At 37.6% G+C, this 17,619-nt stretch overlaps 1 protein-coding gene across 3 annotated transcripts in view; it reads right to left on the bottom strand.

The window, feature by feature from the left end:
• Positions 1–16,428, bottom strand: part of LOC117208630 (pikachurin-like) — a 264,459-nt gene extending 248,031 nt beyond the window's left edge. Inside the window, exons 1-2 of one of the 3 annotated variants that reach the window (XM_033449890.1) lie at positions 16,268–16,428; positions 14,497–14,797 (exon numbers count right to left, since the gene is read on the bottom strand). In XM_033449890.1, coding sequence (XP_033305781.1) covers positions 14,497–14,611 — 115 coding nt within the window. In that variant the 5' untranslated portion in view covers positions 14,612–14,797; positions 16,268–16,428. The remainder of the gene's footprint in view (positions 1–14,496; positions 14,798–16,267) is intronic. The other 2 variants (XM_033449888.1, XM_033449891.1) reach the window with 2 other exon arrangements.
• Between the last annotated feature and the right edge of the window lie 1,191 nt (positions 16,429–17,619).

Below are 17,619 nucleotides of genomic sequence, written 5' to 3'. Positions count from 1 at the left end.
TTATAAATTATACCACATATTGACCCCTGATCTCTACAATAATCTACAGGTTAGCAAGCAACTATTCTATTAAAACTCTGAAGTCTGCACCAAAAGTATGTGGTACGCGTTTCAACGGCAAACTGCAAACTACCCCTTTAATCCTCTTTCAATATATTTAGATCAGACTCGTATATCACCGTACAACTGCTCGACAACGATAACTCCAACCAAAACACCCCGTAATATCTAATTTCATAACTTACGAAGTGATAATTACGACTGAAACTGACAGCAGAAACTGACACAGTTGTTGCACAGTGCCGCATGCAGTAAACAAAAATCGAAATAATCATCGCTCCATTTTCATCTTATTATTCAATGGCACCATTATTCTGTAAATATGTAATATAATTGTAAACAATAATTCCCCAAACATCTGATAAAGAGACTGTTACTCCTATCATGTCGGATCCCCTGATATCAAGTTTGCTGCACATTGTATACGTTTCTTGATCTTTATCCCGAATCGGTATTCAAATATCACATCGTGGAACGTGAGAACGCGCGAAGGTGCCTGCGAACGTGCGAACGTGGACCGTGAACGTGCGAACCTGGTCTGCGATCGTGCGAACGTAGCCCGCGAATTTTTATTTTTATTCCGAATCCTCGTTGCAATGTCGCATCGTGCGTCGTGTGACGAACAACTTTACAACGTCAACGACGAAATATCCGACGAAAATATCAAACTCCTACGGTCGCAGGTTCATTAATTTCTCGAGAAAACGACGGTTCTTTATCCACGAGACGCATCGGGTTTCTATTAGTCTCGACCGATCGAGTTAGCAAAGTTTGCGCACAAAACTCGTAGTCGTTTCTTCTACGACGCGAATGAGAAACGAAGTTGGCTTATCGATCGGTGGGTGCTCGTCATTAGTTTCTTTCATTGATCGATGGATCCTGCGAAGAAGAAGAGAGAAAACCTCTGCCACCGCGAACGTTTCGCGAGCGGTACAGTTTCTTGTCTTCGAATTATATTTTTCCCTTGTCAACCATAGTAACTAATGGACAGGAAAACGAGCCAGCAGAAGAAACGCAATGGCAATTTCACGACACGATTTATATTTTACCAGCACAACTACAATTTCCTCGACTATTAATTGTTCGATTGAAACGATAGCAGGAAGAACGAAACGAAATTCAATATCACGTATGAAATTTCCATGGTTACCAAATAACGAAACGGTATTAACATTGGACTAGTTATTCTGATTAATTTGACAATCCGAATGGTAATGTGGCTATATCAAATAACAATAAGGGATTTTACTAGCATGAAGCTAGTAAAAGCTTCTCAAGGGTAAATCTGAGCTAAATGCCGTATTGTTCCTTATAATTCTATTGGTAGAACGTACTTTCCCAGAAACTCACTGGAACAAATTTCAGAAATAGAGATCCATTCCGTAGAAGTAATAAGATGTTATTTAATAACGCCTTTATTATTTCTAGATGTTCTAGAAGTAATTCCTTTATTATGAATAAATTCTTACATAAACACACCTGTGATAACAAGTATGTAACTGAATAATATGTATTACAAGAATAACACGAGGCATCTGTGATCGAGGAATATTATCCGAAATAATAAATGAAAGGAACAACGATTCTCTCCAACATCGCAAATACTTTGCTTTCTTTATCATCTTTTCGATATACGACAAACCTTGGCGTTATGAAAAATTGAATCGAAGGAAATACGTTTGTACAAAACATAGGAAATATACATTATGCAAAAGGAATACATATGAATTCCGTATACAATGAACAACGTTTATGCTTAACCGATATCGATACATATCGAAACGTCGGATTTATACAGCTGTTCGTTCCGACAGGGACGCTAATATTGGCCGACGAGAAATCTGACTAGTTCTCTTCCCTGCGACACAACGGGTGTAATATTCTATTCCAAAGTCGAGACACCATATTCCCACGAATCCGTATCGACGTTCGACGGTACGCATCGACGTCTTACCACTCGAGAATCGATATTACGCCCGAAAAAGCAGCTCAATGGAATAACCTACATACGAGGGCGTTGCACCCTCGTGCATCGAATACCGAGCCGCAATTAGAAAAATACAACGAAACTACCACGACGAAGTCTGCTTGTATTTTGTTTCTCTATGCTTTTTTCTTCTATTCTCTATCCTATTTTTTCTACTCTTTTTCATTTAGTTCTATAAAAATGGAAACGAAAACTGTCCGTCATATTCGTTACACATCCAGCCAATTATTCAAACAGCACGCTTTCCCTGGAAGTGGAATAGTGTCACGCGCAATTAGCAAACAAATCGAACGGGGATCATTCTTGACGCACGAAATCATGGCTGGAATATTAAGATGAAGCTTTTATCGATCCCGTGGGAAAAATGGCAAGCCAATATGTCGGATTTTGTAAAATTGCATTTGTCATGTGTGAAACGTAAAACTGACTTTATATTCGTTATACAAAAAGGTGGATGAGATTGTAGTTTAAGCCATAGTGCACTTCGCAAATCATAATCGAACCTATTTAACCCAAAATCAAATCTCTATTGTTTTGACATGACAAATGGTTACACGACGTATCGTGGATATATCGCACGCTGATCTTTGTAAACGCAGGAAGATGAAAATTTTCTTCAAATCAATGCGAAAGTTCAAACTTTCGCCCCCGGTAGCCACGAAACAAGTTAGCAGCCGCGAAGAAGGCGAGAGCTAACGATTCACGATTCGATCCATCTTCCAGGCCCCGTTGGAATTCCTTTCTAACAAAATTGAATGCAACTCAAGCCAAGAATTAATACGAAGCTGGACGATTGATTAAGCGTTCCCTCGACTGACTGGCGTAACGTCGAAATTTAATTGGAAATACTGTTGGTGCGGCGTGCAGTTGTCTATTTAATTACACGTCACGACACGGTGTTCGTATTAAACATCGACGATATTGCCCTCTTTTCAAGTGGACGCGTGGCATCGGCGGAATAAGGAAACGCCGGCTGTTCGCGAAATACCACGGACCATTTATTATCTGAAAACATCGCCGTGTCGCTGAGTCCTGTTCGTTTATTTACTTATTTGGTCTCATTTTCTCGGGTCAGCCGGTCAGAAAGTAACTGTCACCGCGGCGAAAATGAAACGACGAGAGAAGAAAGAAAGTGAGCTGAAGCGAAAAGAAGTCCAGATAACTCTGCCCACCTTCCTTTCCATCGAAGGATGGAAGGTTTATTACCGTGAAAACGGAATAAAGGGGAATGTCGCAAAAAGCAGGAAACGCAACGAGGATCGTCACTTTACTTTTCCACTTGGAATAAGAAGACATCTTTAAGAAGAGTAGCGTCACTTTGCGACATTCGTTTCAGAGGGAACGTATCAGTGACTATGATTGAAACGGAATGTTGCGAGGAATAGCACAATTATAAAGAGGAATTAAATCTTGGGAAGATTAATTTCTATTTGTGAAGTTATATGGGTTTGGAGAAATTGAAATTAACATGACTACTACAATGTTTAAGAAAAATCTCCGTTGATGAAAGAAATCAGGTCTTTAGAATTTTGCTCTGAATTAGAAACCTATTTATGCTTTAAGAGATTGAAGCGAAGCAAAATAGAACATTTAAGAAAGTTACGAATAAATAATAGTCATAAGTGATCGAAAACCTGTCTATTACATATGTTAACTTATTTATATTTAAAAAAATTAAAGATAATTTTTTTTCCAAAATGAACTATTAAAAAAATAAGAAAAATGTCTGAATGAAAGAGAATCAAATTCTCTGAAAATGTATCCAAAATAATACAAATCTGTTTATACAATATATGTATATATCAAGAAAATTTTAATTGATCTTACATCTAAATCTTTAATATGTCTATGTTCAATAATTTATGTATAAATAAACACACTTAAAAAGACAGATTTTACACATTTATATCTCCAGAGTGGAAAAGTGTGTATTGCACATATCCGCAAACTAACGCGTCTGTTATCCAAAAAAAAGTCCTTAATGGTAAACATAAAAAATATCTTTCGAAGCGGATTTCGATGGATGAAAAATTCAAGAATATTAATGGACCGACAATGTTTCGATGTATTTTTCGAAAAGTGTAGAGAAAACAGACGTGGATACCTCGTTGCACGTTCCATACGGAACTCCGTCGTGCGGTATGACTGGGAGTGTTACATTTTTTACGACAGCTGTGCTTGCGATTCGTTGGTTATTTCAAAGTAAAACGATCACAGCACACGTTCACGCTGTTGCTGTAGACGAGAGTGGCAAAAATAACAAACGACCCTCCTCGCGAACTTATACCACGATAGTGACCGTAGAGAAAGGAAATTACGAACATCAATTTTTTAACTAGTATTTATTTTTCATTCGTTGACTTGATGCACAAAATCAATTGTAAAAGTGGAGAGAAACTCTCTACCAGTCATTTTCGTTAACACTCGACCAACAAACTCGGCTACTCCTTTGTTCGAGCAAAACGATTTAAAACTTTCCATTTGCGCGCTCGTTTCGTATTTTCCTTTGAAATAACTCGCAAAATAAAACAAAAGAAAAGGTATATATAGTAAAACAAATGCAAAAAAGACACAAGGGTGCGGAGTGGAAGAAATAACGCCAGTGATAACATATTTTTGCCGGGGGAAAAGGAGTAGAAGAGAAAAAAGGAGAGAATGAAATATAATTGTGAAATGTCACTCTAAGTTCCTTCTATTCTCACGAATCTCGTGACCTTTCCCTTTCACGGTTGGCGCTCGACTGACCTCTCAAATGCCAACACTCGTTCGCTTCACGAGAGCGCGCACAGCATTTTTCCACTTTGCGATTAAACAGATCCTCGGACGTAATTAAATGCTAACTATGGCTCCCCGGTAGACTAGGGCCACTCTAAAACTAAATGTTTTCGCAAAACAGCGTGCTCGAGATTCCTTTCTTCTATCCTACTCGTTACACCGGAATAAAGGATAATATCTCGAGATATTTACTGAGATATTTTACTCGTATTGTATAATATATCCACACAGAAAGCTGACTCGAGATAATGATTCGTAATCAACTTTATTTATGACTGAACGGATGTCTCATATTGGTACTTTAAGAATTATTAACTACATATTTCGCAGAACATACACTGGTATATAATATAACAAATGAATTTTGTAACTTGTTACGAATTAATCTTACATTCTGAGTGTTACTTCGCATTAAAAATACCAGAGAATCCCTTTGGTTCTATTAGATGATTAATTTACTGCTATTTCAACCCTTTTGATATAGAGAATCTTTTGAAACGATCGATCGACGATACCAGCGCTCTTTTGAAATAAAGATTTATAAAATCGAGGACTTAAAAAAAACGCTGTAAATTTACTTATATATGTAATATTATTTTTTCCCCTGTTCCATTTTACATGGTGAGAACAAAACAATTTGCGTGTACATTTTCAATGGCGTCAAAGCAGTATTTGCAGAATATAAATAGTTAAACACAGGAAAAGGTCTTAAATCTCTTAAAATTTTAATTTTCGATTCATCAAATTAAAGTTTCACAAAAATTTCAATCTCTTTTATAAACATAGCTAAAGAAATGGAATCCGCACAGGAACTTAAATATTATAGCTACAATTTCATTTTGGATATTCTATTATGTATACACCCTGTACATCTTTACATCTTTAAATTTCTCATTACTGCGTGAACATTCGCAGTTTGCCCATGAATAAGCGAATAACACGCCGCATTCGAATAAGAAGTAAACAACAGCGCAAACTGCACGCTATGAAACCAAAAATACCAGCTACAGCGTCGATTTTCTTTTTTCCTGTTTGGGTGCGAAAACCTGTGTCCCGTTTCCATTTAATATTGCAGACAACGAGCAACGACATGGATCGCTTCCGGGCAAGGCAAAGGATGGTTCGACGGTGCGCGATCAATTTTGCAGCGATCGAGCCGGTGGTGAACGATGCCTGTTGTCGTCGAACTAATCCGCGGGGCGTTTACCCTCGGAACCTGAATAATTCGCGGTTCAAAAATATCGTTGGAAACCGCAGCCGAACGATTACGAGCCTCGATAAAAAACACGAATTCGTCGAGCACGATAATACAGCTGGGTTGAACGCGGCCATTGCGTAATAACTGTGAAATTATTCAAATTTGCGGTCTCTGCTGAGGCTGAAATTCGTCACCCGTTATACCTATGCGAGGACCAGCCGTTTTAATCCTTGATAAATACCTTCAATGAAAGTGTGTTTTATTGCATGGTTAATCCCGATACGTGCACCGCGTTCCGTCACGATTTGCAGAACAATTTCGAGAACGTCTGAACGATTAAGAGCTAATTCCAACAAATCCCGCGCAATCAACCAAATGGAGATATTATAGCTTAAAGTGTATTCGTTATGATATACATATGTACGTATAATGGACGAGACGAAACTCTGTATAGAAGAATCTACTTCTTCGTGTTAATACTAGATAGATATTAACGTGATTTAAATTGTGGTTTGAGAAGATTAGACAGTTTGAGTATCGAACACACGTAGAATATACGAGGACGAAACGTAAATACAACAAAATTTGATAGTAATAGTAACATAAGACGTACGTGTATAAGTTTGAGGCCTAATAAATGTAAATGGTAGTACTTTATATAATGATTAAATTAGAATAAAGACTAACTCTAATATCTGCATCTAAGTCTGCTTAATATTACCTGTTCTTTTATGATCTATAATTGCAGTGGTTGAGTGAAAGACTTTATACGATTTTATACGATTATATACGATTATATATAACTATCGAAACAGCCGATATTCTGCGAACACCAAACACAAAAGTCCTAACAGAATCAAATCGTCTGGTAAAATAACGAAATCATTGCTTTCGCGCGATAAAGTAAATGTTGGCTTCTAGTCATTGACGAAAATAGATAACAGTATTGATCGCAGACATCTAGATTATACGTAAATCAGCCAATCAAAAGGTATATATGCTATCTGTGCGTACACTGTATACAGTTTGCGAAACGTCAATGTATTGTATATGAGCAGCGCAAACTGTGTGTACCGTTGCCTTAAGTTTGACCCACGTACCTATTTGACTCTATGCAGTCAGTAGCAATGCACGGTAATGTTGAAGTTGACCTATGCTCACGCATCGAATTGTCCACGTGACTATAGCATGAACAAACGTTACCGTACACCTGTGAATACCGTCCAAGTATCATGTTCTACTTTAACGCGGTGCAAACTGTTGTTTGGTACAATAGACAGTCCTTAGTAAGATTAATAGGTATTTCTATGATACGATCCCATAGGTGCCACAATGTATCCACGCTGCGGAGCCATTAATCAACGTTGAGTCGTAAATAGACCCAAACGAACCGAGATGATGTGTTAAATAATTGAATAGAGGCATTAATCTCGTATGCTGTTCTATCCTCCGAACCGGTAGTGGTTTATAGTAAATAATTGAAATAGATTAACCCTCGCTGTCCTGCACAAATATTTTCTTCCGAGGCAAATATTTCCTGCTACCTGTCTTGTAAACCTCTTTATGTACTTAGACTTGACGTTCGACGTTTGAGATATATCTACGATTATGCTGATTACTTGAAGGTTACTCCGGTAGTAAATTGCTCGAGGATGTCAGTACTTGCTCGAATATTTAAACCTGGAACTTTTAGTTTATTTGTTCCAATATCGATTATTCTACTTGATGTTCGTGTATTCTTATGATTAAATATTTACATAAATAGTGATATGCCAGAGCACTTGGATGTTCAAACACTTTCTTTTATTTCCGAGTGAACGCTACAGTTACTACTAGTGCGAATAAAGATGATGGAATTGTTACTATGACTTGATGGCTGATCTCAAATCTCAGAAATAGCAATAGCATCACGTTCATGCTGTAATCAATTATTCTTAACGGCCTTCTCATGAGGTACCTACGTACATAAATATCGTAAGTGATGAACTACTTTCATATTTGAAATTCAGATCGGATCGAAGAAACGCAATATTCACCGGCGAAGAACTAGGAACATAATGATTTGTAGTTTCAGACTGCATTCCCAGCAAGCATGTTAAGGTCAAATGAGTTCTCGGCTATAAGCTTGTGATGCGCCTCGCAACGAACGCGAAACAGTGCCATCGGCGGAACGCAATTTAAATTCTCTTAGAACAGCCTATTCCATTATTCACTCGTCCCGTTCATAACCTGAAACGTGCATAAAGAACCGATGCAGCCGCAAACATGAACATTACCGAACACAGCTTTCGTAAGAGAAATAACGACCATCTCTCTTCGTTCTTTCTAAATCCAGTTCCTTTATTTGGTCATCAGTCGTGATGATGCTTGTACAGTGGTGAATTTGAAGATGCAAAAATTTCGACTCTTTTCTCGGCAAACTTGCTTTCCATCACATTTCTATAACGAATTTTATTGGCACGTCAAACAAAACGAAGAATAAACAATAAGTACAATTACAAAGCTGACACGTAACATCATCGGGAGGAATCAATTCAATTTTTCTGAAGGCAGATTTTCTCGGTAACACGATTAGTAAATATCGCGCGTCATATTTCACTTCTCTTTACATTTTTATCGTTTTTAAATATTCGTACACTTCTATCGAAAAATATGGAAAATATGGATAATATAGACAGATATTCGATAGAATCGGGGCAAGTAAAATTGACGGCGATATTCGCGATTCTACACGATTAACTCGTACCATAATTTACAACTGCACTTGCTAAAATAAAATCGGAAAATATACAACTGCGAATCGTAAAAACTACAATGGACAACCGACCTTTTACTCAAGACTGATTGATGGAGATTAAAAATGGATTATACGCGCGTTCACTTTCTATTTTATACGTCGAAGCACAAAGTCTCATTTGTAACATTTTATAATAATGCCTAAATGTACGCAGTCTCACAGATCGAATATCAAGAAGATATTATATATCGAATAATTTATTCCGAATAGATCTTTCACAGTACAAAGCTAGAAGTTAGAAGTCCAAACACCATATTCCAGGTTTCAATCACCAACATCCAGCTACTAACAATATCTGTGTAGCGGCACTAGGCCGCAAAGAACAACCCTCTTTCCAACGGTTTCGTCGGTACATACTATAGCATCGCGGGAAGACCGCTTACGAAAGACCGGCGAAACATAAACGAGGCCGCGTAAATGCTGACAGGCCTAATGGGCCATCGATATCCCTTTGGTCTTTCCGTCAAATACTCGGAAGAAAGCATACGTGACCACGATCGCGGACGCTTAACGAACATTTGCGTAGTGGGGATATCAAAAGATAACAAAAGGGAAAAAACGGATTAAGAGATGAATTGTCAGCAACAGTTGTCAGTAAGCAGTCGTCAGCACAAGTCGCGAGTCGAGAGTTGTGAAGCAGCCGCTAGTCGAGTTAATAAACGAATTGTTAAATAAAACGCCGATTATTTCTTTGGCACCCTACACGTCCTATACCTCATCTGCAATTCAAAGACCATGTCCGGAAAAGCTAATTGTTAATTAATGATAAATTTTTGCACACACCTGATCTGCTCCACAACTTCCCTTTCCGCACTCCAAGTCTATAAATTCCGCGCCTAGACAAATTCAAACTCGCTGCTTCAATTTTCAACCACTAAAAAGTCTACAATTTTCATAAAATCATCCGTAGAAGAATTAATTTTCGACGTTACAAATGTAAACGAACTCCACATCTAAACAAATCCAAACATGGTACTCCAGTTTCAACTACCATCAGTCTCAGTCCAATTACCCGCTTCCGTCAAGATCCGCCGCGAAGAAGAGAACCAGCAGGTTTCGCTGCGCGTACATCCACCGAAATCGAACCTTACGATATAAAATTTCCTGTAACTCAACTCGCTCCACCTACGCCAGTACATTTTTATCGCGCATCTTCGATCCGGCCTCATAAGAGATTTTATCGGCAGCGGCGATGGAACTCCTCTCGAGTGCATTTGCGAGCCGATGATTACTTCTCGCTGCTATCATGTTCGACGAGAGCAACTGGCCCGCCCCCCGTTCCGACTCCCTCGTTGTCAAAGCTGGATAGGGAAGGAGGTAGAAAATAAGTAGAAAGGTAAAAAGAGTCGAGAGTACGAGGGGAATAAGATGGACGGCGTTGTCCTTTTGCTTCCCGCTGCGAGGAGGAAAACGAGAAAAGCAAGCAAAGTAAGGGAGCACGATAGAGAAACCCGAACAAACAAGAAGGCGAAACGAGCTGGAATTCGTTCGTTTCAAGGAAGGCACGTCTCGGCTTTCGTACTTGAAAATACATAATTCACCTTTGTTTACAGCTGGGACGAAATCGATCGATCGCTAATCCATTTTCTTCTTTCCCTGCCTATTGTTCCGCTCGACCAGAGAATTACGTCGCTCGAATGCACCAACTGTGTGAATTAACGCGCCCTTTCTTCTGTTGTTTCCAGCCGCCGATTTTGTTTCCCTAGGTTCAAATTCACCCGGGCAATGCCGCTTTCTCTAATCGTTAAAGTTACATCGGCTACTCGCTGATAACTCTTTTGTTCGCGTTTTGCAACCCCCTGCCGAAATGAACAACCTTTCCGCCGTTTTAAATGAACTCAGTCGTAACTGGATCGTTTCATACAATGGAATAAAATAATCGTACTGGAAACAATTTTTCGTTTCGAGCTTTATGCTGTTAATGAATTTCTCGAGGTTTCTTAACAGGATTAAAATGAAATATCATTTTGGATACCGTTTAGAAAATGGTAAAAAAAATTGAATACACGACGTAGAAGAGAAATTAGATATTTTAATTAATAAATTGTTCTTTAAAAGAAAAGAAATCAATTGTCTTAATTCTTTTAAGTCATCGATAAAATTATTATCTTTATTTCTTATTATCTCATACCTGTGTGTAACGATTTTGTTATTATAGAATCTTTCATTTTTCTGCGTTTATGCTGCGTTTATGATTCTCGGTATTGAACAAGTTCCATACGGATCTAAAGAAGCTATCAATCTAAAGCTATCAATCTAAAAAATACTGTGAATGCTGCCACATTCTATATAACAACTTCATACAATGTAATGCCTCAGATACACATTATCATATGACGATTTACCGATAGAATTTACGTTACCAGTTGATTTCTTCAACAATACTGCACCATCTTGTTGTAACTTATATTTCAACGACTACGTACACTTCTTCAATTTGCTGCGATTGGTGAAAATTCCTAGATAAATATACAAAATTGCAAACATGGACGAAACCTGATGACAGAACTTGTCGACACATTTCGACATTTAGAACCTAAACTAACTTCGAAAGGTACAATCTATTTCAAGATAAGTGCACACGTCACTGACACGATTTCTACTCCAAAAATTACCTCACACATGATCGCCTAAATTACCCCAATGAACAAACTGGAATTCCAATAACGTAATTTGCCTTATCGTTATCTTTAGGAACAATTCCTCTGCGACATACATAAAAGTCCCAGTTCCATTGAAATTCACGTTCGCCAATGAAGTCCTCCAACGACAAATGGACAAATATATTCGTCGGTGAATTCAAAGATTCGCCAACTGAATGACGCGCGAACTGTAACATGGGAATATTTCTAGGTTCGGACCTGACCGTTATATAACCAACTTAGTGCGCATCGGTGATGTCTAAAGGGCAGTAACTGACCGTGATATTAATTGCTTTCTGGCTATTAGCAAATGGGCCCGCGGAGATCTCGCAAAGGGAGCGGCTTCCCTGCGCGAGTTTACCATTAACATTAACGCAATCTGTCGTGTTATACGTGGCACGCTAGCATTGCAACGCGTACCAGTGCTAAAATCCTGTACAACCAAAATCGAAAATGCAAGGAGCATTGTTACCCACGAAAGGACAACCGTGTATACGACTATGGCTAACTGAAAGTTCAACCAAACTCGAGATACGCTCTTAGGTCGCTAATCTTGTTCCCTGCTGACCTCTTCGGGCTTAATTCGTTCGAGAAGTTGAGATCGTAACGCTTGCGACGTGGATATTGGATAAGGCTATTTTTGAGGAAACGCTGACTATTAGGTTTTAATCAAGGACTAAAAATAATAGGTATGTTTTAAATCTTTTATGAGAAGTTACACGAACTATAATATAAATCATAAACGAGAAATCACGGATAATGAAGAGAATTGTTATAACTGTTGCATGAACTACAGTCATGCGGACCATTTGCGTAGTTTACTCTACTTGCAGAGTTTGATCAAAAAGTTCAGTAACATGGTACATAAAACGTGATAGGAGTAAGCAATAGAATATAATATATTATATTCCATTTTATGTATTCCATTATATATAATATTATATTATTGTTACATATATATGTGTATAATTGTATAATATATTTAATTAAATATATATATAATTAAATAATATTATATATAATGGAACACATACAATGGAATTATAATGGATTAATAACGATAAAAGCATTACATTACAAAGATTTAAATCTTTCCTTTCAAACAAAACAACAAAATCAAAGTCATATCGTAGAATGATATAAATCATAGAATTAAACATATATAGCTAGAAAAATATAGCTTCATTTTGACGAAAAATGCCCTGTGTAAAAGTTATAATATTTTTATTTGGATCGAATTTCGATACGTAGGATTCCATCGAATATCGTGGAAATGTTGAAAAATCGACAACATGCATGATACTTTTTCCTTTCGAGCGTTGCATATTTACCATTTCATGACAAATGCGTATTAATGAATATCGTCGGGGATATCGATCGCTGGATTGATATCACATCGATAGACAACACCGTTCGATGAAAGTATGTTCTATACCAGAGGAATGAATCCGTATGAAAATGGTCGGCAGATTTGAATCGTGTATTGGGCAAACACTTTTCTCATACAAACTATTTGCAGTAACTACAATATTTGCGGAGGTGGCATTTGCGTATTCAGAATAGTTTCGAAAATTTGTTAATGCATTCGAGTCGACTTTGTCAATACGGATTCATTTGCTAGCCGACAAAACCCCGTGCGCAAATATACGAACGTTAATTAAGTTTCGACTCCGACGTGCATACGCGCGGATATATGCGTTATAAAAATGCTACCGAATGGAAAGCCGCGTTGACAAATGGATCCGTAATGGCGTGATTCGCTGTTGGCCAAATTCTGAAAAGCATCGCGCTCAAATTTTCATCGCATCGATAAAAACACTCGATGAAATGTTAATGAATATCCGAGTATAACACAAATGTATTTAATGTATCGAAACGTTTACCAGTAATATTTACTGTCGTAATTAGTAGCCTGTAAGCTCACTGCAGATAACCGAACGTATGCATTACGCATTTGCATAAAGACAATTTTCATTAATTGAAAAGTTCATATCAAAGACAACTCTTGTCGATTTTTATATTTTACCAAGACAACAAAATACTCTTTGATTGTTGTTGGATACACAACAACACGTTATTTAAACAAAGCATTTATCGGATTACATATTTGTAATTATATAGCAGCAAAGTCAGTCACAATGTTGTGTATACCATGACTGGAACTGTTTGTCGAACAACAACTTTTTTATTGAATTAATTAAAAAATGATACCTGCACTTGAACTCAGTATTCCTCACGAAATAAAAAATCAAACATATAATAGAGTATTTGATATCAACATTCTTTTCTTCTTCATTGCTGTTATTAAATTGAATCATTTGGATATATGAGTCGCTGTTTGAGAAAGCAGCACTCGTGATGCTATTGTACAACTGTCTCTCAACAGATTCACTGAACAATAAGATTCTCGTATTATGAGACTCACCTCTAGCTACGAAGATGCCTCATTATTTTAAAATTCGAAAAGCTTAACAAATAATCTAATAATCTCACTTCAACTGAATGTCCCTTACTAAATAAAAACTTATGATAGAACCCTTAACATCAACATCCTTTTCTGCCCCTGTTACTATTAGATTGAACGACCTCCATATGTGAATCGTTGTTTACAAAAGAAACACAAAAACGCTTTCGTCAAAAATGTCTCGCTTTCATAGAACCAGTCAATTCTCACTAAATATGTAATAAATTCCATATATTACAAGTCACGCCTCTGATTACTAGACAAACTACTACTTTAAAATTCGAAAAATTTGACTGGAGTCATTTTCTTAACGAGCTTTTCAATGTTTATTTTCTACTTCAATTAATGCACCTCATAACCTAAACTCATTCTATTTTATGGCTGCTAACTTAACGTAATCAACTATCGGCGACGACGACGACAACGACGCCAGTTAGATATAAATCGACAAAGAAACAAGAACACGAATCGTAAGAATATACAATGAACACGTTCAAACTAAATCGATCAATGTATGGAAGATGTCTATACCATCATCGAACCATCGATAAATGCAATCGATAGAACACTTACCTTGAAAGGCAGCCTCGAAGGTGGTCTTCTCCTCGATGGGGTTTTGGGCGAGCACCAAGACGACCGCCAGATGAGCAAGGATCACGAAAAATCGGCAAACACAAAGTTCAGCCATCGTCCTGCGATGTACATGCACGCGCTCGCCCCGATAATGTTCACTTTCGCATTTCTAGGAAATCAACCAACCAACTTCTTGATCGACTATCGATTGTCGCGCGAGATTCACCGTCGCGTAGAAACGCACACTAAAAATCCACGTCTGATCCGAATCGGTCACTTCCCCCGATTTTAACGACCGATTCTACAATACAAATGAGAAAAAGAAACGCGTATCAAAAGCACTGCATATGCAAAAACACCAAATAGCGCATATAACACTCCTTTCGTTTTTGTACTTTTACCGTACTTTCTTTTCTCTTTCTCTCTCGCGTGGACAGTACGAAGACACTCGGTCAAGTGTCTCGAAACACGGACGTTATACGACCGAAATTCTCTGAAGGTACTACGAGGTCGTGTCAAGAAGACGTATACACTGTATCGGGTATACTGCAACGATAACACGGCCACCGGCGCAAAAAGTGGACAATTGTCCGCCTTCCACTTTCAGCGTCCGTGTAAAGCGTATACACATCGAAGCACACCGGGCCAGCTACTATCGCGAATACACGACTATATACGCGGTACACGGTCGCATACTTTTAAGCTCGTGTCGTCCTTTCATGTACCATCTCTGTCCTCTCTATCGGATGAGGGGCTCTTTTCACCTCGCTTTTTAGTTTAACATTCGACTGCGCGCATAATGAGATCTCTTACCGATATTTACCGTACTTGTTACCCGTCAGCAAATGATCGGACTCTATTCTGCCGGTGATATTCGATGCAAATTCACTCGGTTACGTATGCATATCGATATCGATATCGATATGCATATATTATAACGAGACAGCTCAAAGAAAGATACATTTTTGTCCAAAAAAAAAGGGAGAAAATATGAAAGTCTAAAGATAAAATTTGATGAATTGGAATTTGGCTTCGAATCGAAATTATTAAAGAAGATTTAATTTTGATATTATTGAACGTACTTGACGCTTGTAACACATAATTGGAAGCTGTTATAAAAATTTTGGAATTAAAGAGAGAATAATAATAAAGCCCATTTAAACAACCAATTGTTATTCACTTACATTAATCACTATAAATTTTGCGATAACGTGTTTGTAAAAAGCGGGTAGAAAAGACCTCTAAATCGAAAGGCGAACCCGGCGGCGGGTCGTAAACGTTCGCGGCTACCCTCGAAAGCAAACTGAGAACTATGTATCTGAATTCAATACGGTTCTCCTTGACACTACTGAATGATTTAAGCTCAAACGTCAACTATCGACTGTGGTGAGTCTCGGCTAAACTCTCTCTACCTTCCTTAATCTTCATAAAGTTCAACGACCACAATCGAATCGCTTGAAACCATAGTTATGTCACACGAATCGAAACTACGCAAATATACGATCGACAGCGCCACGAGCAAACTGCCGCTGAAATATTTCAAATCTTTAATCTCAAATCTTTAAAATCTTGATATTAAACGCGTACGAATCATGCGTATACACCATATGTCGCGATATAATTATAATTATAAGATTGATTTAATCTTGAGACGATATCTAAACGCTCGCGAAGAAAACGTTTCGCCGAGATAGAAAAGGAAGGCAGACGAGAATGATGGGAAAAGAACAGAGAAAAGTAACGATCGAAAACGTTCGTTTGGTCGTCGTACCTGTCCAGAACAGTCTCACGATTGTTGTTCGACACAAAAGAAGGAAAGATACGATGGCTAGAGAGACTTTAGCACACACGCGAACCCGAAGGTGAAAGGAGCTCCGCAACAGCCGTCGACGCCGGCCGGTGTCTCCAATCGAACTGTGGGGGTTGGTCGATGGTGGCGCCGCCGAGGGACGCTGAGCGTCGCCGTGTGGCATGCGTCATAACGCCACCGCCTTCGATCGGCCGCCATTTTTTTTTTGGAAGCGCGTTACTAACCCCTTGAAAACATTCCACCCCAAACGCCGTTTCCCGATCGGAGCTCAGGAGCGTACGATTTTCGGGTAGCAGAAAAAATCGGTTGGAAATTTAACAATTATAATTTCTTCTATGTACATTAAGAATAAATTTCTTACTAGAATATTAACAGATTGTGGATGTTTATGCAGATGTATATATTTTCATAGTTTGGTAATAGAGTGAAACTTACATATAAAAATTAATTTTGTTTCTAGGTTTTGATTACGTACTATTTATTTTGTATATTTCACATATGAAATAGGTTTCACATATTTGTGTACTTTAAATATACATATACAGAAGAATTAATTTTAGTCAAGCGATCGTTATCAATTTGATTTAACTATCAAATGACATAAAATAACAGTTATGAATAACATTTAAGGTATGTAATGAGTATAACTGGAAATAGGGAAAGAAATACGTATGTATATGTCAAAATGAAATATCATTTTGGAGCAAAATTTCAATTTTAAGTGTAGTTAGAATTTAAATTATAATGATGGCGTATGATTAATGAACGTCCCGTTGTTATAGTACATTTTCAATATACTTATTGTATAACCTTTACATACATTGCTGTATATCTACATACTTTTATATATTTTATCTGTATATTTTGACATATTTTAATTGCATAAACATTCACATTCTAGACAATAATGTTACAATATACAAGAATATTCCATAGAATATATGCACGTCAAAATCTATTAATTTCGAATGACGCCATGAATAAATGTTCGTATCTCATACAAGGATTTAATTAGTAATAAATAATTCTCGAACTCTGCCGAAGATGGAAGATTATATAACACTTGTCAAAAGCTGAATGAATAGATTCGACATACACATGTTTATATAGTACACACTAATTGTACAGTCTATTCAAACCTATTATAATGTACATAATAATAAAGCGTAATAACGAACGAATTGAAGTACGCGGTTAACAATACCATAACTTGAGCATAACGATAGCATGGATGCTAAAAATGCTAAACTCCCTGAGGAGCTTTCTCTGCATGATATTTTCAATTTGAAAGGCAATGAGAGAGGGTTAAAACC

The sequence above is a fragment of the Bombus bifarius genome, unplaced genomic scaffold (assembly GCF_011952205.1).
Source record: "Bombus bifarius isolate JDL3187 unplaced genomic scaffold, Bbif_JDL3187 scf7180000008148, whole genome shotgun sequence".
Lineage (NCBI taxonomy): Eukaryota > Metazoa > Arthropoda > Insecta > Hymenoptera > Apidae > Bombus > Bombus bifarius.
This window is presented reverse-complemented; position numbering and strand designations above follow the sequence as displayed.